At 44.1% G+C, this 27,261-nt stretch overlaps 1 protein-coding gene across 3 annotated transcripts in view; it reads right to left on the reverse strand.

The window, feature by feature from the left end:
• KAT6A (lysine acetyltransferase 6A) overlaps nt 1-27,261 on the reverse strand; it is a 408,346-nt gene that overhangs the window by 156,377 nt on the left and 224,708 nt on the right. For all 3 annotated transcript variants that reach the window (XM_033949340.1, XM_033949338.1, XM_033949341.1), the window contains one exon: nt 15,665-15,806. In XM_033949340.1, coding sequence (XP_033805231.1) covers nt 15,665-15,806 — 142 coding nt within the window. The remainder of the gene's footprint in view (nt 1-15,664; nt 15,807-27,261) is intronic.

Genomic DNA, 27,261 nt, shown 5'->3' on the forward strand with positions numbered 1-27,261 from the left:
AGTATCTTTCTCTACTAAGTCTATTCCCTTCAGTATCTTGAATGTTTCGATCATGTCCCCTCTTAATCTCCTCTGTTCGAGGGAGAAGAGGCCCAGTTTCTCTAATCTTTCGCTGTACGGCAACTCCTCCAACCCCTTAACCATCTTAGTCGCTCTTCTCTGGACCCTTTCGAGTAGTACCGTGTCCTTCTTCATGTACGGTGACCAGTGCTGGACGCAGTACTCCAGGTGAGGGCGTACCATGGCCCAGTACAGCGGCATGATAACCTTCTCTGTCTCTTCAGTCCAGCATCTGCCCCTTCCATTCACTGTCTGTCTTTCCCTGCCATCTCTCCTCCTGCTCCCCCCCCCCAAATTTGGTCTGGCATCCATCATCTTCCTTCTGTTCCCCTCATGGTCTGGCATCTCTGTCCTTCCTCCCCCCTGTGGTTTTTAGCATCTCTCTCTTCTCATTTCCTCCACTCAGATCTGATATTGTTCTCTGTTCTCTTTTCTTCTCTGGTCTTCCTTCTCTATTTTCTGCCTCCATCTAAATTAAATTATTTCTTACTATTTAGTCCTGTTTCCCTCTTTTCACTATGTCTACCCACAGCTTGTCACCGCTTTCCCTCACCCCTCCATTATCTTACTATTTTCTTCCTCCTTTATTTATCTCCTTCTTCCATCCAGTATGTGTTCTTTCCCCTCTTCCATTCAGTATCTGCTCTCCCCTCTCAACTGACATCCATCTGCCTTCTGTTCTCTCTCCCTTCTTCTCATTTCCATCATCTGTCCCCTTTTCTCTCTCTCATCTCCTCCATTCCATCATCTGCCCCTTCTCTCTCCCCCCCCCCAACTTCCATCATCTGCCCCCCTTCCCCTCACCTTTGCGGGTCACTTTCTTTCCCCTGAGGGTGGCTCATGTCAGAGGGGAAGCTTTGGCCGAGCAGAACCACTTGCAAGGAACAGTGGAACTTTCTTGATGTCGATGCTGGGGTCCGTTGCCGTTTGAAGAAAAAAAAATAAAAAGGTGGATAAAAGGGACCTGCAAAGTTGAGAAGAAGGGAAACCTCCAGAACTGCTGCTCTTTGCCCTCCTTCAGCGGCCCAAGAGTCTTTAGGCAAGCGGCAGCTCTGTGTGCTTTTAACTTCGGCACAGAGCTGCCCCTAAGCAGTAGTTTAACGCGGTTTCATGAGGCAGTCTCGGGGCCTTTGCTAGGCCGGCCCACATCGCCTCTTCGAAGCGGGCCGGCCTAGCAAAGGCCCAGAGGCTGCCTCATGAAACCGCGCTAAACTACTGCTTAGGGGCAGCTCTGTGCCAAAGTTAAAAGCACACAGAGCTGCCGCTGCTGGTCGGGAGGTGTGGAGACAAGGCAGGAAGCATACGCTGCAGGAGTCCCAGCGAAGGCAGGAGTCCCGGCACAGCGACGGCAACAGGAAGTTGCAAGTCAGCTGGCGCCGGCACCTTTCGTTGCGGCGGGGACCCGAATCCTTCGCGGACCGGCAAGATTTTTTTGTGGACCGGCGGTTGAAGAACTGTGCTCTAAAGGACGCCTAAACAGTACTGAACTCTGCTGAGTGCGATTCTACAAAACACGTCTAACTTTAGGCACCTAAACGGCACCTAACTTTAGACGCATTTTGCAGAATCAAGGCCTAAGTACCACATTGCTTGATTTTATCTTTATGATTTGTGACTTTTATCCATTTTTATGTCTGTCTTTTGTGTGGTGATAGATATAATAACCTTTTTCTATTTTTAAGGTTTATGTCAGGGAAGCAAAGAGGTTAAATGGAATTGCAAAGTTAAATAATATGTTAAAACATATGGCAAAAATGTCTCTAGTCTTTGTAGATTGGCTTATAGTGATAACCCAAGTTTCTAACTTCGGTTTAAATTCGCGTCAACCTTCCCCCCCCCTTTTTTTTTGGGGGGGGAAGGTTACCTCAGTTTATATTTGGATCAGTTTATATTCGAGTATATACAGTAATCCCCCATCTGAACAAAATTGGTTTTTTTAAAAGTCTAGAATATTTACTTTTGAATGAGCCCTCTCTATACCCGTCTTAATATCAATTCCCTCTTTGACATATGCCCCCACCTTTTTTGAGCCACTTTGTCTCTTCGGTATAGTTTGTATCCGGTAGCATAGTGTCCCAGATGTTTTCCTCGGTCCACCATATTTCCGTGATGCTGATGATGTCCATGTTATCTTTTTGTGCCATAGCTTCTAATTCACTCATCTTATTCCTTAGGCTCCTTGCAATTGTTTACATACACTTGAGTTTGCGGCCTGTTCCTTTCTCACATTTCCTTCCCTCTTGTGTCCCTTGTGATCTGGTGAGTCTTCCCCTCTATCTTCCTGCACAAAGTGGGATCCCTAGGATAGTAGACTTGGGGGTTGGTCAGTAGAGTGGGCAGACCTGATGAGCTATGGCCCTTATCTGCCGTCATCTTCTATGTTTCTATCCTCCGGGTATATCGGTTCCTGAACCATTGACTCTCTCTCTCTCAGTCGACTCAGCTTTCCCCTTCTTCCTAGTTTAAAAACTTCTCAACTTCTCTCTTGATGTTGCTTGCAAGTAGCCTTGTTCCGTCTCTGCTAAGGTGGAGTCTGTCCTTCCTGAATAGCTTGCTCTTCCCCCAGAACATTGTCCAGTTGCGCATGAAGTGGAATCCTTCTTCCTCACACTAGCGCCACATCCACGTGTTGACTGCTTGCAGCTCCATCTGCCTCTTCTCGTCGGCCCTGGGTATCGGCAGGATCTCCAAGAATGCTATCCTCTGCGTTCTGGTCTTCAACTTCTTTCCTGGCATCCGGAACTGGTCCTTCAGTACTTCCTTGTTGTAGTTCCTGTTGCTCACGTTGTTCATCCCCACATGGATCACCACCGCCGTATCTTCTTCTTCCACATTGTTGATGATCCTGTTGATGCGGCTCACTATGTCTTCTACCTTGGCTCCCGGTAGGCAGGTCACTAGCCGATCCAGTCTTCTTCCCGCTATGTGGCTGTCTACTTGTCTGATGTTGGAGTCCCCCACGACGATTGCTGTCCTCTCTATTTTCTCTTGATTCTCCAGCCCATTCCGGGTTATCTCAAAGAGACAAACCAAATTGTTCTCTTACTCCTGCTTACATCACCAGCTTGAACCCATCCTACCTACCTTTTAAATTCAGTTAATACTACAATACTTTAATTCATTCATTAAATAAATTATTTTTTCTTTTTTTTAAAAAAATTGCATAAAAATAATTTGATGTAAATCTTCTAATTCATACTAAATTCACTATTCAATTACCTAACAATTCATTTTTAACCGACAGAAAAAAGTATTTATCTTAAGGAAGTGTACTGGTGCTTTAAAGTGCTGTATTTGAAAGTGCATTTGTGCTGTAAACTTCTTTAATTCATTTCTGCTTATAAAGCTTAAAGTGCATAACTCCTGCTCTATAAAACCAAGGCTGTTGCTTGTAACTTTTAAACATCCAACGCGGCCTGTATTTCGCAGGATACACTACCTCCCCGCTGCATCAGGTAAAATATCTTTACAACACTAAGAAATAAAAACATACAAATATTAGTGGCTCCTCTAAACAATTACTTTAAGCTTATAACTTATATAAAATTAACTTTTACTTTCTTTTAGCTACACACAAACTCCTGCCGGTTCTGAGCAAAGGGGAACATGGCATTACATTGTTCTTAAAGAGGATGACCTAACATATATCATGTGCACGTGGTTAAACTTAATTACCATCCTCTTAAGGAGGAACGGGCTGGTAAGGGCTTTTTATCCTGTTTATACATGTTAACCTAGTATACAACCTTAAACAGTTCTGAAGAAAAAGTTAAAAGGCAACAAAGATGATGGCAGCAAAACTTTAGCCAAATCAATAGAAATGTTGCCATTCTAGAGCTCTGTTTAAGCCCTCAGGTTCAACTGGCCAGTAACATCCTCATGTTCCAAGTTACTGAAGTTACCATTGATGCCTTCCCCAGCCCATCCTACACCAAATCACCACATATGGGACACAGACCATGCAATTCTGTTCAGTATTGGCCTTAGTTCTTAAATTTACATCCTTCGTTTTCTAATTAGAGATCCTCTATGTTTATCCCACGCTTTTTTGAATTCCATCACCGTTTTCCTCTCCACCACTTCCCTCGGGAGGGCATTCCAGGCATCTACTACCCTCTCCGTGAAAAATAATTTCCTAACATTGGTTATGACAGGCTTTACAAGACTTGGGCTGTTGCTGTCATCTTGTAGCATTCTAGAATTAAACCCTGGAATTTGTTGCCGGAGAATGTGGTGAAATCAGTTAGCTTAGCAGGATTTAAAAAAGGTTTGGATAATTTCCTAAAGCAAAAGTCCATAAACCATTATTGAGATGGCTTGGGGAAATCCATTGCTTATTCCTAGGATAAGCAGTATAAAACCTAATTTATTTCTTGGGATCTTGCCAGGTACATGTGACCTGGGTTGGTCATTGTTAGAAACAGGATACTGGACTTGATGGACCTTTAGTCTGCTCCAGTATGGCAACTCTTATGTTCTTATGTCTTTCACTTCTGCTTCCTCCGATATCATGGTATACAATAAAAGAATGGTAGTATTTGGCTAGCCACTGAACCAGGAGAAAAAAGAGGAATGGAAAGCTGCCACAGGGTTGCATAGGCCACTGTACAAGCCTTCAGGTGTAAGCTAGAATGGGGAACTAACACATCACCACTCATGTGGAGGAAGGTACAGGAAGAAGCAGTAGGAGAAACTGTATGAGTTACAGATTATCTTGGTCTTGATATGGAACAGAGGATAAAGAGGACATTTCTGGGATCTACCAAGATAATGAACTTACAAAGACATTCCCACCTGGGGAAAAGTACAATTCAGAAAAGGTACTGCCTTAAAAGAACTGCAGAGGAGCCTTGAACGAGTGAAAAGTCCTGCAGAAACATAAGACACTGTGTTATGATGCTATCTTGTTTACTTGCCTTTGCAATTGTGTAAATTCTTTTTCCATATTGCTCAAAGACATTAAGTAAATCCAGTTGGTTTAGAGTCCAAATTCTACCCTAGTCTGAATTAGTGAATGCCAAAGCAAAGTGGAGTGAGTTGGTTACTTTTGCCAACAGCATCCCAAAGAATGCTAGTTATGATCTGAACCTATTAACAAACCTGCCTGAGACAACCTGGGGGAAAGAGGGAAAAGGCTAGTAGTGGAATTCGCCAAGGGTCTGTACTAGGATCTGTGCTGTAGAATATAACATATTCATAAGCAATCTGGAGAAAGAAGTGACAAATGAGGTGATCAACAGAAATGTTTTCCTGAAAAACTGCCTGATCCTCTTATTCACTGTAAGGAGGATACAAAGGTCCAAAACAAGCAACTCTGGCTTTTGGGACTAACAAATACTAATGGCATGTGTCAGATAATGAACAATGCATGACCAAAATGATTGCATCCAGGGCAGGACTACAGAGCATGCCCAAATGATCCCTGTCCACATTTAATACAAGGCATAGCTGTAGACAATTTTGCTCCATCGTAAGCTTGGAGCTAGGAGAAGCGGAGGCACATCAGGACCTTATAAGGAGCTCTTAAAAGGGCATTCATAGTTAAAAAAGGGATGTTTCTCACTCATGCCTCTATAAACAGGGTAGAAAGATTGAAATTTCCATCTGCATTCTAATTTGCTGCCCGTGTTGAAAAATCATATGAGTTTTTTTAACCCTGAAAGACTATCCTAGTTCCCCTACTTTTCAAGATAGATGAGTTTCATTAGTGTTTCTTTCATTTCTCTGGTGAAGGTCCCTGGATATAATATCTATATTATAAATATGCAAAAAAATTACTGGCAGCAAATCCAAATTGATCTCTCAGATACGGAAAGGTTCAGATGACCCCACCCCCCTTAATACCTTTAAAGATACAGTGGAACCTTGGTTTGCGAGCATAATTTGTTCCAGAAGCATGCTCGTAAATCAAAGTGCTCGTATATCAAAGCAAGTTTCCCCATAGAAAGTAAGGGAAACTCGCTTGTTTCATTCCACAGAACCCCACGCCCCACGAGGCCACCGGCACTGCTCGCTTCCACCCCACCCCACCCCATCACATCCTAAAAAGAACCCCCCACCCTCGAGAACCGGCATCGCCCGCCCACCCAAACCCTTAACGCGATCTGGCACCGGCACGCAGCACCAACCCACAGGATGTACCAGTGCCGGAAGGTCCTGCCTCTTGTCGCTGATCTCTGCTGGGCTGGTCCATGAGCATCTGCGCATGCTCAAGGCTTTCTGGCTCCCGCTCTCTCCAAGGTAAGGGTTTGGGCAGGCGATGCTGGTTGTTGGGGGGGGGGGGGCTCGCGGGCAATGCCAGTTGTCGGGGGCTCGCAAATCGAGTCAATGCTCGGTTTGCAAGGCACGATTTGTTCGACTGTTTTGCTTGTCTTGCAAAACACTCACAAATTGCATTACTTGCAAACCGAGTTTTGACGGTATATTGTTTGAGATGTAGCCTAGTAGCAGCTTCCTTATGTTCACCCTTGTCTCCCATGCGGTCTTAATGATTTTGCACCCCTACCTTGTGTTTCCACTCCTCCTTATTTAAAGTACACTGCAGTGTTACTGAAGGAATTGTATCTTTATCTTTTTGTTGTTCTAGTAGTCTATGTCCCTTTGTATTTTTCTTTGCTTTCTTTTACTTATTTCGTAAACTGCTTAGATTTTTTTTTTTTTACTTCACTATATAATAAATCAGATGATTATGATGATCAGTTAAATGTGAAAACCATTTTGCCCTGCAAGCTTCAGTAGAACCCTCTGGCTTAATTTTTACTCAACAACAGAGTAACTGTCAGATGCTCTTCAAGGAACTACTAACTGATGGGTAGATAACTACACTGTCAATTTCATAGCTGAGACATGGAGAATATGCTGACAAGTTCACCAATACTATAACTGCTCTTTCCAACAAGAATATGTGTCCTTAAACCAATCCATTACATGATGAAACAGGATGGCTATATTGTAAAGTTGCAGATTTGACATTTGTTAATTGAACACATGCAGGATGGACTACTGAACCTAGTGCTTATGAATAGTGAGAGAATTTCCAATGTTATAGCTGTTGATCATCAGACATCCAGTGATCACCGCATGGTGGTGTTCAGTATTAAAACAGGCATGGAAAGGATTTATTCAACAGCAAGTTTCCAGATTTCAAAAAATACTAACTTTACAAAGATAGTGGAATACAGCGCCGCCATGTCTGGCAACCCCTATATTTAGGGGATGCTAGACTATGGAGAAGGTCTCAGGATACCCTGTTGAAGGACTGAGACCTAGATTCTCAAAACTTTAACGCCATCGCTAAACTATTTTCCAATGGTTTAGCCTACACACATTTTAGTGCCCACTCTCTCCCCATTGCCACACAACATCTCCCCCCCTCCCCACACACACACAAACACAGCGGGAGAGATGTCTACTCTATTCTGCTGCCAAGCAACCCCCCCCTCCAGCAGCAGGAGAGATGCACTCCCCACCTCTCACCCCCTTAACTGTACCATTTCTTTGGGTTTTTGCAGCCAAAATGCATGACCTTGCATTTCTTAACATTAAATTTTAGCTGCCAAATTTCAGACCATTCTTCAAGCTTTGCTAGGTCTTTCTTCATGTTATTCACACCATTCAGGGTGTCTACTCTATTACAGATTTTGGTATCATCCGCAAAGAGGGAAATCTTACCTGACAACCCTTCAGCAATACTTCAAGGCACACCACTAGTAACATCCCTTTCCTCAGAGCGATCTTCATTAACCACTACCCTCTGTCATCTTCCACTCAACCAGTTCTTGACCGAGCCTGTCACTTTATGGCCCATCCCAAGGGCACTTAGTTTATTTATTAGACATCTGTGTGAAACACTGTCAAAGGCTTTGCTAAAATCTAAGTACATCACATCTAGCGCACTCCCTCTTCCAATTCTCTGGTCACCCAGTCAAAGAAATTGATCTGGTCCTGTAATCCACTGGATTCCAGAAACTTCACCATTCTCTGTTTTAAAAGCATTCCATTAATTGGCATACCGCAGAAATCAGACTTACTGGCCTGTAATTCCCTACTTCTTCCTTACTTCCACTTTTGTGTAGAGAGACCACATCTGCCCTTCTCCAGTCCTCCGGTACCACTTCTGACTCTAGAGAAGCTTTGAAAAGGTCAGTCAGTGGAGCCACCAGAACTTCCCCAAGTTCCTTCAGCACCCTCGGATGTATACCATCCAACCCCATCGCTTTAATTTAGCTAGCTCCTCGCGAACACAACCCTTTGATGGTGTGGTTAATATGAGGAGCAATGTAAGGAACCTTAAAGAATAGTCTAGAATTTGAGAGCTAAAAATGCTAAAAAAATGCAGGGTCATGCATTTTGGCCTGCAAAAATCCAAAGGAACTGTACAGAATAGGAGGTGAAGTACTTCTGCGCAAAAAAGAAGAACTAGATTTGGGGGCGATCATACTGATGATCTTAAAGTATCCAAAAAGGTAGAAAAAGCGCCAGCAAAAGCTAGAAGGATGCTTGCATGCTCAGTGAAAGGAAAGACCAGCAGGAAAAAGGAGATGATAGTGCCTCTATATAAGCCTATGGAAAGACCTCATTTAGAGTGCTATTTTTGAAGATTGCATTTTCAAAAAGATATAAACCTTCAAAAAAGATGTAAACAGGATAGAGTCGGTCCAAAGGTCTGTGTTTCTGTCATAAAGCATTTGGAGAAAGACTCACAGATTTCAATATGAATACTTTGGAATAAAGGCAGGAGAGGGGAAATATGAGAGACACATTTAAATATTTCAACAGCATACATGCACAAGATACAAGTCTTTTTCAATTGAAAGGAAGCTCTGGAATGAGGGGGCATAGAATGATGGAAAAAGGAGACAGACAAGTGTAATCTAAGGAAATACAGTCAAACCTCGGTTTATGAGCGCACCGGTTTGCGAGTGTTTTGCAAGACGAGCAAAATATTCACAAAACTGGCACCTCGGAAACCAAGCTTGACTCGATTTACGAGCGCCGCCCCCCCTGCGATCTGGCATCCCACACACACCCACACACATTGGCTTACCCCCATCTGGCACCAGATGCTCTAGGCCCAGCAAAAGGAAGACAGCAGATCTTCGGGCACCAGCACCGGCATGTCCTGTGCATTGGTGCTGGTGCCAGATGGGGAGTAAGCCAATGTGTTTGGGTGGGTGCGTGGGGGATGCCAGATTGCAGTGCGGGGGGTGGGGGACGCAAGCGGGGGGGGGGGGAGCCAGATCGCGGGGGGGGGGGATGTGGAGCAGCGCTGGTGGTCTCGGGGGGGGGGGGGTTAAGGTGCAGCAGCGCCGCTGGCCTCGGGGGTGAGGGTGGGTGGGAACGTATCAAGCGAGTTTCCCTTAGTTCCTATGTGGAAACTCACTTTGATATACGAGCACTTTGATTTACAAGCATGCTTCTGGAACAAATTATGCTCGTAAACCAAGGTTCCACTGTATTTCTTTATGGAAAGGGTGATAGACATATGGAACAGAATCCCGACTCCAGAGGTGGTGGAGACGAGAACTGTGTCTAAATTCAAGAAAGCAAGGGACATGCACACAGAATCTCTAAGGGAGAAAAAATGGATAGCAGATGATATGGATGGGAAGACTGGATAGGTCATTTGATCTTTATCTACTTTCATTTTCTGTGTATTCTCAAACTGCATAATTTCCAACAGAAGCCTGGCCTTTCTATCCTGCCAAAGATATCTCCTCAGAGCTTCACTAATCTGCTACTGACCCATCATAATGACTAAAAAGGCAACATTTGTAAGACAAAAGCCATTCTGCTAGAATAATCATTTAAAAAAGATATATCCTGCCCAACAAGGACAGGAGCAAGGACTGCAAGGCTTAGAGAGAACACTGGATTTCACAAGTTAGAAATATCGTACTGAAAGGCCAGAGCTAGCCTGCAGGAGATATAGACCCCTAAATGTGAGATACCGTATTTTTCGCTCCATAAGACACACCTGACCATAAGACGCATCCACCTCTAGAGAAGGAAAAACCAAAAAAAAAAAAATTCTGAACCAAATGGTGTGCGCCCTGTACCCTATCCCCCCTCTGGTGGTCTAATGGTAGGCCAGGACAGGGTACAGGGCACATCTAGTGGTGGGCACATCTAATGGTAGGCAGCCCCAAGCCAGCCTGCCCCCAGCCAGCCCCAAACCAGTCCTCCAGCCCCAGGCCAGCCAGCCAGCCCCAGGCCAGCCAGCCATCCCCCCAACCCCAAACCAGCCAGCCAGCCAGCCAGCTCCAGGCCAACCAGCAAACCCCCTGTACCTTTTAAAATTCTGCCGCCATCATTTCCAGCCGGCTTCACTCCCTCCCTGCCTGCCGTGGCAGCCTTTGCTCTTCTGGGCTCCTCATTTCCCGGCCAGCGGCAAAACAAATCAGCAGCGCGGCCATCAGGAGTAAGCTTTACGCTCTCCCGCTCGGCCCCATGCTGCTTTCCGATTGGCTGCCATAAGTTCTCGCGAGTCCTGCATGAACCTATGGCAGCCATTCAGAAAGTAGCACGGGACCAAGCAGGAGAGCGTAAAGCTTGCTCCTGACGGCCGCGCTGCTGATTTGTTTCGCCACTGGCCGAGAAATGAGAAGCTGGCTGGACGCTGGACCACCAGGTAAAAAACGGGAAACGGCGACGGAAGATGGATGGACCAGGGGAGGGTTTAAAAAAAAAAAAGTGGTGCGGCGGCAGTGGGCGGGTTTAAAAATGAGGTTTGGCAGCGGCGGGCAGGTTTAGAAAGGAGGTGCGGCGGCAGCAGATGGATGGGTGGGTTTAAAAAAGAGGCTCGGCAGCAGCGGGCAGGTAGGTTTAGGAAGGTGGTGCAGAAGGCGGGTTTTACAATGGTACGGGGGGAGGGTACCAAAATTTGTACCTTCGCTTCTTAAGATGCACCGAGATTTCCACCCACTTTTGGGTGGGAAAAAAGTGTCTTATGGAGCGAAAAATAAGGTATATGAGAGACACATCACTTTTTTTTCCCAGAGATAAATAAAAAAAAGATTTGACATCAATTTGTGAACATTTCTTAAGAAAGAACTATTTCATGGGGTGTTCTAATTTTTTCACATGACTGTATCTACTCCCAAATTTCTAGGTCTCCTTTGATTAAAAAAATCAGGGGCACCAACCCCCCACCTCCCACAGAAAAGAGAATGTGGTTTCCCCTGCTTGATACCCTGGGAGAGAAGGAAGAGTTATAACATCCAGCTATTAATCACCACAGATGCCATGAGGTGCACATATAGGGTCCAAATAGCAGAAAGGAAGTTCCCTTCAATGCCATGTAGACCAATCCACACTATCAAATGCTTTCTTAGTGTCAAAGATGATAAATGAGGGAATTCAGTCTGACAAAATTCTATCATGGCTAAGATTCTCCTTACATGAAGCACCCACCCATTCAGACCCTTCCTGTTCATCTGCAATCATATTTGGAAGGTGATTCATTAACCTATTAGTGAGGATATTTGCCAAAAATGTTGATGTCAAAGCTTAACAATGAATAAATCTATAAGATTTCAGCAATAGTGGATCCTTCCTGGGCTTTGATATAACTGTAATCAACACCTTGGCCATTTCAGAGGGATAAAAAATACAATTCCAAGACATCCTGAAACAACCCAACAGTGATGGGATCACCAACCCCTACATTAATTTATACGATTCCACTGAAAAAGTCATCAAGGCCTGGCACTTTCTATGGCTAGCTCCTTCCATCTTCTCCACTGTAATCTGAGAATTTCAGTCATCCAACTGAGTCTGAGTGAGCTAGGGGCAGATGAAGCCTCTCTAAGAATTGCTTCATGACACCTGCATCCTTCCTTCTTATTGGTCAGTACCCCTTTTTGGGGAAACACAGTATGGACCTCTGCTAAGGGTTAGCTACTGTCACTAACAATTTACTAGGTTTATTACCAAATGTTTAAAACAAATTTATAATAATATAAATCCTTCTTGATTTGTTAAGAACATAAGAATTGCCATGATATGGGACAGACCGAAAGTCCATCATGCCCAGTATCCTATTTCCAACACTAGCCATCCCAGGCCCCAAGTACCAAGCTAGAGCCCAAGTAGTAACAGATTTTATGTTGCTTATCCTAGGAATAAGCAGTGATTTCCCCAAGCCATCTCAATAATGGCCTATGGACTTCTCTTTTAGGAAATTATCCAAATTTTTTAAAACTCCACTAACTGATTTCACTACATTCACCGTAAGATCAAAGCTCTTGGGTCTTTTATGGTTACTGGGCCCTGGGAAACGAGACTCGGAGGTACTGGCAGCCGGAGACTCTGATCTCTTATCAGGCATATCAGATCTGTGTACCACAGATGGTGTGACCAGTCTGGAGCAACAAAAATGACCAGTCCTGTAAGATCATCAATTCTTCTTAATATCCTGCCAATTACTGATCACAGAAGAAAGACATATAGGAAACTCACTTGTGGCCAGGCTTGAACTAAAGTATCCACCTCAGCACTTCCCGGCTCATATTTGTGGCCTTTTTGTTGCTGACTAAGGCCATAAGGTCAACGTGGGAAAGTCCCGACGCTGCACTATCTTGTCAAAAGCCTTCTTGGTCATGTACCATTCTTATGGCTTCAGGGCCTGTCTGTTAAGAAAATCCGCCTGGATGTTTTCCACAATTACTACATGGGCTGCCGACACAACCTATAAGTGAGTCTTTGTCTAAACAACAGAGTGGCCTCTCTCTATAATGGGGCATGCTTGATACCCTCTTGGCCTTTTGACATAGGCCATTGCTGTGCAATTGTCTGAGATGATTCCCTATACCACTGGATCTGTGATCATCGCCCTTGGACCTGGCAGTCACTGCAATGACTCCCTTTCCCAAAGAGGCTGATGTCTGTTGCCAGAATTATCCAGCATGGAATTCGCAATGGAACTCCCCCTGTCAAGGATTCAGGTTGCAGCCTCTACTGTAGACTCCTAACATGCTTCGAACATCCTGGGTAAATGCCACTAAACAGGTCTGTCAGGGTTGACCACCAGAACAGAAGCTTAGAGAGATCTGAAGCGGGCCTTTGTTCAAAGAACCATCTCAAAGAAGGCCACTTGACCCCAAGACTTGCAGGTACTGCTAAGCAGATGGAGATGAGAGTGCCAGCAAGGCCTGAATCTGCTCATAGAGCTTCAGCCTGCAAATGCTGGGAAGGAAACCTCAACTCTTTGCCATGTCAAAGTGCACTCTCAGATATTACAGGGTGTGTGCTGGGTGCAAATTACTCTTCCTGTAATTGGTCACCCAGCCTAGTTCCTGTGACAGCTGGACCATTCGAGCCACTGCTCAGTTGCAAGCAGCCTTGGATGAAGCATGAATCAATCACTCGCTCAGGTAAGGATAGACTTAGATTCCCTCCTTTTGTGAGCAGGTCGCTCCCACTACCATCACCTTGGTGAATGCGTATGGTGCTGTAGCCAGCCCAAAAGGGAGAACTATGAACTGAAAATACTGGCTGAACACATGAAATTTATTTATTTTAAAAATTTATAAACTGCCTTAAACCAAAGCAATAAATCATACACAGTAAATATTACAAACAATACACAAAATATAAATAAAATTACCCGTTTGGTTTCCAACTCAGGAACTATCTGTGCGCTGGTTGGAATGTGGAGATTTGACTCCAATAAGTCCATCGAGGCACAGAACTCTACTGGCCCCACCGAGGCTATCACCAAGCCTGTTTCCATCTGGAACCATGGGATCCTGAGAGATAAATTTACTGACCTGAGGCTCAGAATGGGTCTCCAGTAAACCAGATGTATCTTGAGTATGAAAAAGTATATGGAGTATTTGCCCAGGCCCTATTCTCCTTCCAGCACTTGCTCCATTGCTCCTAGGGCAAGCAAGCACTGTATCGTCGCCCAAATACTCGTTTGTAGTTCAGGCTCCGTCTCTAGCAGTATTCAAATCCAAGCTAAAAGCCCACTTTTTCGAGGCTGCTTTTAACTTCCAACTCCCACTTACCATAAGATACCTATGGCCATCCTATCGTTAGAAACTCCCCAACCCCTATGTATCCTGTCTGTCCAACTTAGATTGTAAGCTCTTCAGAGCAGGGACCGTCTATTATATGTCAAATGTGCAGTGCTGTGTACGCCTTTCAGCACTATAGCAATGATAAATCATACCAGTAGTAGCAGTTTGTCTGAGTGACTGCATGGTGGCAAACAAAGAGATCTAGAAGAATAGATGCAAACTGCAACTTGTAGCTCTCTGGATAATGTCCAGCACCCACTTGTTCAATAAGATTGCTGCCCAAGTCTCCCAGTGTTCCTTAAGACGACCCCTACTATTGACGGGTCACTTATCAGCCTGGCAACATTGTGTTTTCTTAGCTCCTCCTGTCAGATGTTGAGCCATTCCTTGTGGGTAACCTCTCTGTCCAGGGCCTGAGAATGCCCTCTGTGCGAAGACTCCACCAGAGCTCTGATGAGAGCATAGGAAGCCTTGAAAGGAACCATGAACAGCCTCCCCAACCCCAAGGTCTGAGGTTAAGCTTCTGGAAGAGATTTAGGCCAATTATGTGCCCCACAGGCCAACAAAACATCTAGACCTTTGCCAAACAGTATCTGTTCCTTAAAGGCCAAGTATCCCACCCACTGCCAGATGCAGAACACTTTCTAGGCAGACACAGACAAGGCTGAGGACTTGCTCAGACCCCTAAGTTGTTGTACAGTAGATAACAACTGTTACCCTTGGAGCTGGGGTCTATTTCAACCAGGTGATGCAGTCTGAAGACTGTTGCCTGCTTCACCAGAAGCAAAGGTTAAAGGATGTTACTCTGGGAACCTGGAAAATCCTGCTACACCAGTCCAGCACATATCCTCTATCTGCCAGAGACAGAGAATACTGGCAAGTGTCTCCTATGCACCACTGCTATATTATAATAATGACATCATTGGAAAGTTGTGGTATTATCTCTCTGTTTGCTGGCAAGGTGGCAGCCTGCTAGACCAGTACATCTGTACTGGTCTAGCAGGATCACAAGAATTAAATTTGAACATACCAAAACCATAAAAATATTAAGAGGTGTAGAAAACAAATACTACTTCACTGTCTTACTTGAAAAGAATTGCTTTGAGTAAGCAGCAATAAGTGAGGAACCCCCCCCTCCCACACACACACACGTGCATTGCTCTTGATAGAAATTAAACTGATGCATGCTGCACAACTGTGACGACATGGGGACTACTACATGTATAGAGGGGTCATCAGTGTAACCGTTAATTCACTTTGTTTTCTGAGAATACCCAGACCTTAAAAAAATAAATAAATAAATAAAACACCAAAGCTCATAAAGGTATCACAGAATAAACATGGGAAATTGAAGTACCATAAAATACTTTGCCTCAATAAACACCAGCCTTTCATGTAGGAATAAAAGCATAGTTTGCTATGATAAACACCAATCACTGATGCAGGAATTACAGAATGCCCTGCTTCTTGTCTTGGAAATTGTTCTGCACAAATAAACGCTAGGGTCTCTGAATGCGGTACACATAAGGTACAGAAGACAGTCTGGGCTAGACATTTGAAAGATATTTTATAGTTTGTGATACCTCAAAAACAGAGGTACTGTCCTTTCTGTAAATCTCATTGGCTGGAGGATGGAACCAGCCGCACTTCTTCATATGTTGCTTCAGGATGGTTCTGCTTTTCATGTATTTTAGACAGAATTCACAAAGGTACAACTTTGGTAACCTGCAGGTTTAATGACAGAGAAACAAGAATGGTTCACAAAATATAGAGTTGTAAATGCTGAATAAAATAGGATTTTAATTCACTATTTAAAAAACAGCCACTATAAAACTAGATGATTTGAATTTTTTTGGACTCATTGGACAAGATCAGCCAGTGATAAATGAAATTGAGAAATACTGTAGGGACTTTTAATACATGTACCCAAAACATTCCTCAATTAAAAGCAGTGCAGCTTTGCAGAAGGAAGGTGAGTGTACTCCTACCATTACAGAACAGAAAATAAAGACCAAACAAATAAACTGTAGGAGGTACCTTCTTATTGGACTAATGCAGGGATAGGCAATTCCGGTTCTCGAGAGCCGGAGCCAGGTCAGGTTTTCAGAATATCCACAATGAATATGTATGAGATGGATTTGCATGCACTGCCTCCTTGAGATGCAATTTCATGCATATTTATTGTGGATATCCTGAAAACCTGACCTGGCTCTGGCTCTTGAGGACCGGAATTGCTTACCCCTGGACTAATACAAACCATCTGTGATTAACTTTGGAAAGCTATGCTTTCTTTATCGAGCCAATGAAGAAGAAATAAATCTCAAAAGATAGTCATAGATGTATTGAGTCACCCTTGTAAGAAGGTATTATCTACAACGTAAGGACCTGTATTTCTACATAACCAAGAGGAATCACATACCATGCACACTAATTTACTCATTAAAGGAGATGAAATACATTATCTGATTATTATTGAAATTCCTGAATTTTGCTGACATCTCTGTCCATAGCATCTTATGATTGTTAAAAGGTGTTAGATGAAAATGTTCAATTTTTGAAGAGTATAAAAGCTGTATGAATCGCAGACAAAATTCAGGTGCAGCCACCAAAGTAAATGAAGGATATGAGAAAGAGAGCTTGTACAAGAAAAGCACAGTTACTTACTGTAACAGGTGTTATCGGGGACAGCAGGCAGATATTCTCACATGTGGGTGACATCATCCACAGAGCCCAGTATAGACAGTGTTAAAAGTGAACTGTCACTTTAAGTTTTAAGAAAATTTGTGACTGCCCACACTGCGCATGCACCTTCCTGCCCGACATAGACTCCCAGTTCCTCAGTTCCGTAAAGCAAGCTAAGAAGCCAACCAGGGGAGGTGGGAGGGATGAGAATATTTGCCTGCTGTCCCCGGATAACACCTGTTACGGTAAGTAACTGTGCTTTATCACAGGACAAGCAGACAGCATATGCTCACTAAACTAAACCTTAAGTTTGTATACCGCATCATTTCCATAAAGATAGAGCTCGGCACGGTTTATAGGTAAATTCAATGAGGGAAGGACATAATAAGAAATTAGAGTTATGAAGAGGATAGCTAGCTTTACATTTTAAATAGATAGCTTTACCATTTGGAGAAAAGCCAGGTTTTCAGATGCTTTCAGAATAATTGGAATGAGCCTAGGTTCAGCAGCGGGGCAGGGAGGTTGTTCCAAAGCTCAGTGAATTTGAAGAAAAGGGATTTCCCTAATTTATCTGCATACATGACGTCTTTTAATGAGGGAAAAGATAGTTTGATTTTGGGGGCGGATCAGGTAGTGTCAGGTCTCGAAGAATTCCAGGATAGTGGAATTAGGGGAGGAAGAATGCCTTGTAGGATCTTGAATATTAGGCAGGTACATTTAAAGTGAATCCTAGAAATCACCGGAAGCCAGTGAAGTTTTGACAGAAGCGGGGAAACATGGTCGAACTTGCTTTTTGCGAAGATCAACCTAGCCACAGTGTTCTGGATCCGCTGAAGTCTTTGAAGATTTTTATTGGTTAGACTTATATCAGTGTTTTTCAACCTTTTTACACCCGTGGACCGGCAGAAATAAAAGAATTATTTTGTGGACCGGCAAACTACTAAGACTGAAATTTTTTTATAAAAACACATTTCTGCCCTGCCTCCGCAAGCTCAGTCCCCGCAAACCATCTGATCCCATCCACACAAGCCTCAGTTTTGATTTTATATTGAATGTATTTTATTAAAGTATAAAAAGAAACAATATTCTGTACAATTGTCATTTTATAAATATAACTATACAAAGCAAGGATCAACAAAACCCCTGTCTCCCCTCCCCTTCACATATATCCCCTCTACTATCAAGAAAACTGAACAAGCCAAGTTATTACAGAATGCTACACAGAAATATCATGCTAACAAACACCTGCAACATTAGTAGCTACTTTAGCTCTTTCTATAGATAAATCTTGGTTATTGAGACTATTCTTTAAGAATAAACAGAATGAATTTCTTGGTTGTAAAATTCAAATGTTCCCTGATGTTTCAAGGGAAACTCAAAAACGTAGATGTGATTTTCTTCTTTTGAAACCGGGGGTCACCTCGTTGGAGGCTAGCTTTTATCTAAGACATCCTTGTAAGTGCATTGTCTGTTATCATTCCATTAAATTTGTATTCTTTGAGCCTCAACATTTGATTAATTTTCTGGCTATGTTCCCTCTGGACACGGAGAAAATTCAACTTGAGCTCTAAAAGAAAACAGTAACTCCCAATCCGATCTATAGGCACATTTTTACTTCTTTTGGTTGTTTTCTTGTTTTTTTTCTCGCAAATTAATTCTTGGATCTAAAGAGGACTTGAGCTAATTTCACCATAATAATTTTTCTTGTAAATTACTTAATTTGTTAAGTATGGATTTATATGATTGTAATATGTTTGGTTAAATTTGCTTTCTGTACAAGTTTTACTTGATATTATATTGAAATCAATAAAATACTTAAATACTAAAAAAAAAAATATCATGCTAACAGAATACTGCAGTCACACATGACAGGAATAGTGTTAGGTGAGTGCCCCTAGTCAGAGAGAGCCCTAAGCCAGTTGGAAGCTAAAGAAGCACTGTCTGGGCTTTGCAGTCCCCAGTTATGTTTCTAGCAAGATATATATTTCAAATCTGATATATTCTAATGACAAAATAGAAATAAAATTATTTTTTTCTACCTTTTGTGGTCTCTGCTTTCATCTTCTTTTCTTTCCAGCGTCTGCTCTGTCTCTTCAATCCAGCATCTGCCCGTTCCAACCACTGTCTGCCCTATCCCCCTTCCATATGTATCTGACTTCGTTCTATGCCCCTCTCCCCTTTCCATCCAGCCTGTGCCTCCTCTCTCCTTTTTACATCATTCATTCCAGCTTCACTGCTTTCTTCAATTTTATCTCTCTTACACCAGATCAAGCATCTTTATCCCTCTCTCATTTCTCTGCTGACCCCCTTCCCAGCATCAATCTCTCTCTACTTTCTCATTCCTCTGTCTCTCCCCTTTCCCTCATCTGATCTCTCCATTCTACCCTGACCCCCTTCCCCTCCTGTAATCTCCCTGCCAGCTGTTTCCTTCCTTTTTTCCTTCTCCCTTCCCTCCTCCCCCTATCCAACATTAACTCTCTTCCCATCCCTTTCCCTCCTCCCCTCCCAGCAACATCTCTCCTTCTACTTCCCTCCAGGTCCAGAAGCAGCTCTCCCTTTATCCAGCAGCTTCCCAGCCTCCAACAGTTGCTTCCTCCTCTTCCAGCAGCTCTCAGTACTTGCCTGCAGCAATGATTTACTTAGGCAGCCTTGTGTCCGTTGCCGCCTCTGAGGAAAGAGGAAGTTACCGGTGAATCACTGCCCTTGCAAGTATGAGAGCTGCTGGGAGGGGAGACAGCCACTGTCGAAGGCTCCCCAGGATCTTGCTCCCGCGCACGCTGACCATCTCCCTTCCACCTGCACCTGCAGCTCTCTCCCTTCCACCTACACCTTCCCCGCGGCCTTCTTCAGCAACTCGGCAGTGGCGGCGATCAAGATAGGATGCTGACGTCGGGGACTTCCCTCTCTGAGTCCTGCCTATTTTGTTTCAACTTTCTGTTTCTGAACAGGAGAGACTCACAGAGGGAAGGCCCCGACGTCATCAGCCTGTCTTGATCGCCCGAGGCTGAGCAGAACAGCAGCCTTCCAACACTACTGCAGTCAGCAGGAAATTTAACCATCGACTCAATCTCACCGGCCCTCTGTGGATCGGCGGTTGAAGAACAGTGACTTAGATAGATTGAATTACAATAGTCCAGTCTGAAAAGAATGATTTATTGTACAAGGACAGCAAAATGTTGTTGGCGGAAGCAGGATCTCACTTTCCTCAACATGTGAAGACTAAAAAAACATTTTTTTACCAGAGAGTTGAGATGATCATTAAAGAAAAGTGTAGAGTCAATAATGATGCCCAAAACTTTGCTTGAGAATTCGATCTGCAGTGTGGAATCAGAAGGTAGTGGAATGAGCATAAGTAACTGATCTAATTTTGGGCCAAACCAGAGTAGTTTTGTTTTGGACTCATTCAGCTTCATTTGTACAGAGAAGGCCCAGGATTGGAGTTTCGTTATGCAAGCTGTTAGATTTTCGGTGAGGTTAGTGAGGTTCGAATCTACCTCAAGAAGAACAAGGATGTCATCTGCATATGTAAATAGAGTTTCTCACATGTGGAACTCCATAGCTGAACATAATGGAATGGAGGGAGAACCGGCCATAAAGAAGAAGAAAAATTCTGTAATACTGCTTGACCAAAACGACCATCTCATCTGGAATAGGATCTAGACAGTAGTGAGATGTGAATGTGTGAACTGAGAACCAAGTAGTTGCTTTGCAAATTTCATTTATGGGAGTGGAACATTAAAAAGCTACTGATGCTGCCACAGCTCAGACTTTGTGTGCTGTTACACGACCCTCAAGCTGCAGCCCAGCCTGAGCATAGCAGAAAGAAACACATGCCGTTAGCCATGTGGAAATAATTCTTTTGGTTATAAACTTGCCCAATCTGTTAGGATCAAAAGATATGAACAGTTGAGGTGAAGTCCTGTGTGGTTAGTTCACTGTATGTAGTAAGCCACAGGTGTCAAAATCAAGGCCCACGGGGCAAATCTGGCTCACCTGGTCATTTTATGCGGCCCGATGCCCCCAGTGTTACCTTGTGGCCGGCTCCCTCCTCCTCACAGCCGTAGTGTGCACGGATCTGCGTGCTGCGGCTCCTCATGCGTCCCACACCTCATCCAGAAGCTGAGGTTGTGAGTTCAAACCCACGCTGCTCCTTGTGACCCTAGGCAAGTCACTTAATCCCCCCATTGCCCCAGATACATTAGATAGATTGTGAGCCCACCGGGACAGACAGGGAAAAATGTTTGAGTACCTGAATAAATTAATATAAACCGTTCTGAGCTCCCTTGGGAGAACAGTATAGAAATTAAATTAAAAAACTGACTGAAGTGGGTTTTTTAAAAAAAAATTTATATAACTGTTTATTCAAAAGACAAAACAAATGCAAAAGAGCAAATATTGCGTTTTCCAATAAATAGCAAATACAAAACAACCAACAAATAGAACCACGGAAACAAGTGGAGTCCAGGCTTGTGTTCTTATAGCCTACACCCAGCTATTCTTCATCCCGGTAAAAGCCCCACCCCTACCCCAACCCTGTTACCCTCCCACCAATCGCCCCTCCCCAAAACCCGCCCTCAACCCACTGCCAATAAAGGAATCACTGGCTTCCGCAATCTATTGACCACTTGGCTTTTGATCATAGGGGGTAAAGTATCCAAATAAGAGGCCTAAACAGACAAGAAAAGCTTACTCCTGGAACGAGAAAACCAAGCTGACATAGATTCCCATAGCATTAAAAGATGAAATTTATTGCGCCAATACCAGATAGTGGGTGAGTGGGTGAGGAAGAAAAGTACTGTTCATCTTACCTTTCCTGCCCCTCCAACAAAAGGACAATACCAATCAATGGAGACTCATTAAGTCTTTCTTCAGGAGAAACAAAGGAAGTGTTTGCAACAAATATAACCACTTAGGAAAGATAATCATCCTAAAAAGCTGAACACGGCCCATCAGCGAGAGAGAGAGAGAGAATCATTCAGCGGCGTAGGAGCCCTTTGGTCTCTTGCAGCAAGTGATCGACATTCAAACGGTACAAAGCCTTAACATCCACAGACAACTGTATACCAAGATAACAAAAAGAGCAGTCAGCTCAACGCAGGGGAAAGCCAGGTCCCTAGCCCACCTGCAAAGAGTCTGGGAAAGCCAGAGCCTCCGACTTTTGATGACCAAAGTAGTTTTTAGTCCAGAATTGGAAAGATGGAGAAGATAATTCAATACTAATGATATAGAGATGAAGATAGAGCATCTTGATGGTGGAGAGTACACCACATATTGAAACGTGTCCACTTCTGTTGATTCATTGTTAAGTAGAAGATTTTCTGGAAGCAGCGTTAATGGTTTCTACTGCATCAGAGAGATTAGGATCTGCTGAATTTAGGCCAAGAGGTACCAAGCTGTGAGGTGTTGCAATTTTGGATTGGGATGTAAGAGAGAACCTTGACACTGAGTGAGCAGAGATGGAAAGATTTGTAAGGGAACCGGATCCTTGGCACTCAGCCGAAATAGAAGGGAGTATCAGGGCTGTCTGGGCCACCGAGGAGCTATCAGGATCAAAGTGGCTGACTCTCGCTTGAGTTTGACTATCACCTTGAGAATGAGAGGGATTGGTGGATATGCGTACAGAACATGTCTGCCCAATCCAAAAGAAAAGTATCTGCTTCCAGATGTTGAGGAGAATACTGCCTGAAACAGTATTGAGACAATTTGTGATTGTGGGGAAAGGCAAACGGATCTATCTGAGGAGCTCCCCACAGTGAAAAAATGTGGCGTAATACTTTGAAGTCGAGAGTCTACTTGTGCGATCGAAGAAATCTGTTGAGTTTGTCAGCTAGTGTTCTGTGACCCTTGCACATATATGCCTTGAGAAATATATTTTAAGCAATCACCCAGTTCCAAATGTACTCAGCTTCTTGACACAGAGAAAGAGAGCCCATTCCTCCTTGCTTGTTGATGTAATACAACGCTACAAGACTGTCTGTGCGAACCAGGAGGACTTGATAGGAAAGACTGCTGAAAAGTTTGTAAAGCATTTCAAATTGTTTTGAGCTCTAATATGTTGATGTCTTTTCTTGAACAAGCCAGCAACCTTGTGTGTGAAGATCATCCAGGTGAGCTCCCCAAGCATACATGGACATGTCTGAGGTGAGCATTTTCTGGTGTGGAGGGATGTGAAATAATAGACCTCTGGAAAGATTGGTCAGATCCATCTACCACTGAAGAGACTAATGAAGAGATGAGACAACTGTAATCTTTTGAGAGAAGAGATCGAGAGCTTGAGACCATTGAGAGGCTAGGCCTATTGAGCTGGTCTGAGGTAGAATCTTGCAAAGGGGGTAACATGGATTGTAGATGCCATATGTCCCAAGAGCCGTATCATATATCTGGCTGAAATGGTTTGTAGAAGAGAAACCTGCTTGCAAAGGTGAAGCAAAGTGTCCTGTCTTTGTTGAGGAAGGAAAGCCCACGGATGAACAGTATTGAGTAGAGCTCCTATGAATTGGAGTTTTTAGGATGGTTGAAGTTTAGACTTTGGAAAATTGACTTTGAACCCTAGCTGCTGAAGTAATGTTATCGTCAACTGTGTTGTGGAAAGAACTTCTTGAGGCAAGGCAGCTTTTATTAGCCTATCATCCAGATATGGAAATACTTGAAATCAATGAGTATGCAGAGTTGCTGCTACGACCACTAGGCACTTGGTGAATACTCTTGGAGAAGATGCCAGGCCGAATGGCACAACTTTGTACTGAAAGTGCTGATGAGCTACGTGAAACTGCAGAAACTTTCTGTGAGCAGAATGTATGGATAAAAGCATATAAGCCTCTTTGAGGTCTAAAGAGCATAGCCACTGTTCTAGAAGAGGGTATAGAGTTCCCAGGGATAACATGTCAAACTTTTCTTTTACTAGATATTTGTTCAAGTTTTGGAAGTCGAGAATTGGTCGAAGACCTCCTGTCTTCTTTGGATTTAGAAAATACCTGGAGTAGAACCCCTGATTTTTCTGAGAAGGAGAGACCACTTCTATGGCATTTAGTTGAAGTGAAGCTTTGATTTCCTGAAAAATGGGGGGGGACATCTCCTGTGATGTGAAAGAGGACTCTCTTGGAGGATAATTTGGAAGTATTGTTGCAAAATGAAGTGAGCAAAATGACTGAGGACCCAAGCATCTGTTATGATGAGAGTCCAACGTTGATGATATAATTGTAGTCGACCTTCAATAGGTTGGGGAAGAGACTGGGGGCAGGTAATATGCTGGCCATGTTCCCTAATTGCACATCAAAAAGACTGAGCTGGTTTTTGAGGAGTTGACAACTGGGATTTTTGAGGTCACTGTTGTTTTGTCTCTTCTGTGGTGGTGGTTTGGAATATGAGGATGTTGTAGGGCAGGGGTGCCCACACTTTATGGGCTTGCGAGCTACTTTTGTAATGACTAAGTCAAAATGATCTACCAACAATAAAATTTTAAAAAAAACACAAAGCACACTGAAAGGCAGAGAAAATGTTAATTATTCATATTCCGAGTTTTTTCAAAGAGGTCACAGCAGATGACTCTATGCAATGTCACCTCAGTAACAAAATACAAAAATAGACAAATACACCCCCTCCCTTTTTACGAAACCACAATAGTAGGTTTTAGCACAGGGAGTTACGCGGAATGCCTCGCGCTGCTCTCAATGCTCATAGGCTCCCTGCGCTAAAAAACGCTATATAGTGCAAAATATAGACAGCAGATATAAATTCTCAAAACCGACACATTTTGATCACTAAATTGAAAATAAAATCATTTTTCCTACCTTTGCTGTTTGGTGATTTCATGAGTCTCTGGTTGCACTTTCTTCTTCTGACTGTGCATCCAATCTTTCTTCCTTTCTTTCAGCCTCCTGTATGTTTCCTCTCCTCCAGACCTCATTCTCTCCCCCAACTTTTTCTTTCTGTCTCCTTGTTCCCCTTTCTTTCTGTCTCCCTGTCTGCCCCCTTTCTTTCTTTCTCCGTGCCCTCCCCCAAGCCACTCGGTTTGCAGCCACCGCCATCGGGGAACAGCCCCCAAGCCACCGCCGTCCCAAGCTTTCCCTGCAGAAGCGTCGTGCTGACCAGCATTCCGCTCCCTGACGCCAATTCTGACGTAGGAGAGGAAGTTCCGGGCCAACAAGGCATTTCTCCTCATTCCATCCAGCCTGAGCCCCATCTCTCCTTGATCCAGCATTTCCCTTCTGTGTCTATCAGAATTACCATTCCACCTATTTTCCAGCATCACCCTTCTTTGTGTCCATTTCACCTATATCCCTATCTCACCACTTTTTCAGAATCTTCATTTGTCTCTGTCCTTGTCTTTACCCCATGTTCACCATTTGCCCTTTCAATGTCTTTATTTCCCCCCCCACACACTTTTTCAGCATTACTTCTATGTCTCTATTTCACCTCCTCTTCATGTCCCCTCTGTATCTCTAATCCTTATTCAGTAGGTCCTGCTTACCCTTTCTCTTCTTTGTGTCACTATCTCCATTTTCAGCTTTCCCCCTTTTCCTTTTGTTACTGCACCTTGTAGCCAGAATCTTTCCACCCACCCTCCACTCCGGCCCAGCCCAGTATGAAAAATTTCCTTTTGTTTCCCTCCCCTCTCTCTTTCTCTCTCTCTTCTCCTCCCTCACCCACAGTCCTGCATCTGGCCCTCTCCCTTCTACCTGCACCTGGCAACACCCCCCTGCTCCGCGGCTCTCTTAAGTTACTCATCAGCAACGGTGATCAAGCCAGGCTGCCGACATCGAGGCCTTCCCTCTACGAGTCCCGCCTTTGTGGAAAAAGGAAGTTGAAACAAGCGGGACTCGCAGGGGGTAGGCCCCGACGTCAGAAGCTTGTATCGATCGCTGCTGCTGAGTTGCCGAACTGAGCCGCGGAGCAGGGGGTGTGGCCGGAAGCAGGTAGAAGGGAGAGGGAGATAGGAAGGTTGTAGAAGCTCCGGAGCATGACACCGACCCCGGCCAGGATGATTTCTTTTTCAGGCTGCTGCTGCCACGCTCCCCCCCCCCCCCCCCGAAATGACAAAAACAGCCTAAAGTAGATGCCCGGCGTCGGCGTCTTTTACGTCGGGGAGAGGAAGGCTGATAGGCCCGGTAGATCGGGACGGCAACACGAGTCTATCACGGAGCCCGGGATGGGCTCTGCGATCGACTCACGTTGCCTTCCTGAGCTACCGGTCGATCGTGATCGACGTGTTGGGCACCCCTGTTGAAGGGTATCATCTCTTATAAGAGTAAGCAGCTGGTCTTGGAGCCAATTTAATCAGTTGACTCTTATATTTTGATCTATTCAAAGAGCTACAGTTCTACTCATGTTGAGTGAGTTTCTGAGTGGCAGCCTCTACTCTATCTCCAAAGGGCTTTCCTCTCCCCCCCCCTCCCAGACGGACTATTGGAAAAACGGTCCTGAAGATTAATATCCATGTCAGAGACTCATAGCCAAACCAGACGCCTCATAGGAGGATGCACTGGATGACATCTCAAAAGCATCAAACCCTGTATAAGCCATATATTTTCTAGTTTGCAGAAGACTGTGAGTAGTCTACTGAATGTCCTCAAGACGTTCTGGGGGGATATACTGCTCAAAGTCCACCAACTTTTTTTACAAGATGTTTTGATGTTTAATTTAAAAAGACATGTAGAAGTTGTAATTTAACACTCTGTTGGCCAACATAGAGTTTTGGTAGAGATGGCGATCAAATTTGTCCATGGTGCAGAAGTGTAAACTTTGGTACTGGAGGATTTTTTTAAGGGTCAACTCTACAAGCAGCAATTGGTGTTCTGCAGTTTGTCAAATCTTAGGCAAGAAATTATTCTGTAGAGTGAATTAATTTTCCTTGGAGCTGCAGTGACAGAAAGGGGATTCCAGTTTCGAAAAAGGGCCTCCTCAAGAAGATTGCGTATTGGTAACTCGAGAAGTTCCTTAAGAGGTTCATAATAGTCTATGGCACTATTCTTCAACTACCGGTCCGCGCAGGGCCGGCAAGATCGACGAGATGTAATTTCCAGCTGATCCGTGCAGGGCCGGCGAGATCATGGGGAGGCTCCAACAGTGGCTTTCTCCCCTCCCAGCAGCTCTCCTTACTTACCAGCGCAGCGATTCACTAAGGCAGCCTTGGGGCTTTTGCTGAGTCGCACTGCCTCTGATGATGCAACTTCCTCAGGCAGCATGACCCATCCAAGGACCTGAGGCTGCCTTAGTGAATCGCTGCACTGGCAAGTAAGGAGAGCTGCTGGGAGGGGAGAAAGCCACTGTTGGAGGCTGGGAAGCTGCTGGGCAAGGGAAAATAAAGGGACAGCTGCTAATGGACTTGGAGAGAGGGAGAAGGAGAGATGCTGCTGGGAGGGGAGGAGGGAAAGGGAAGGGAAGAGAGTTACCGCTGAACAGGAGAAGGAGGGAAGGGAGAAGGAAACAGCTGGCAGGGAGATTAGAGGAGGGGAAGGGGAGAGACAGGCATGAGAAAGTAGAGAGATCGATGATGGGA

The sequence above is a fragment of the Geotrypetes seraphini genome, chromosome 6 (genome assembly GCF_902459505.1).
Source record: "Geotrypetes seraphini chromosome 6, aGeoSer1.1, whole genome shotgun sequence".
Lineage (NCBI taxonomy): Eukaryota > Metazoa > Chordata > Amphibia > Gymnophiona > Dermophiidae > Geotrypetes > Geotrypetes seraphini.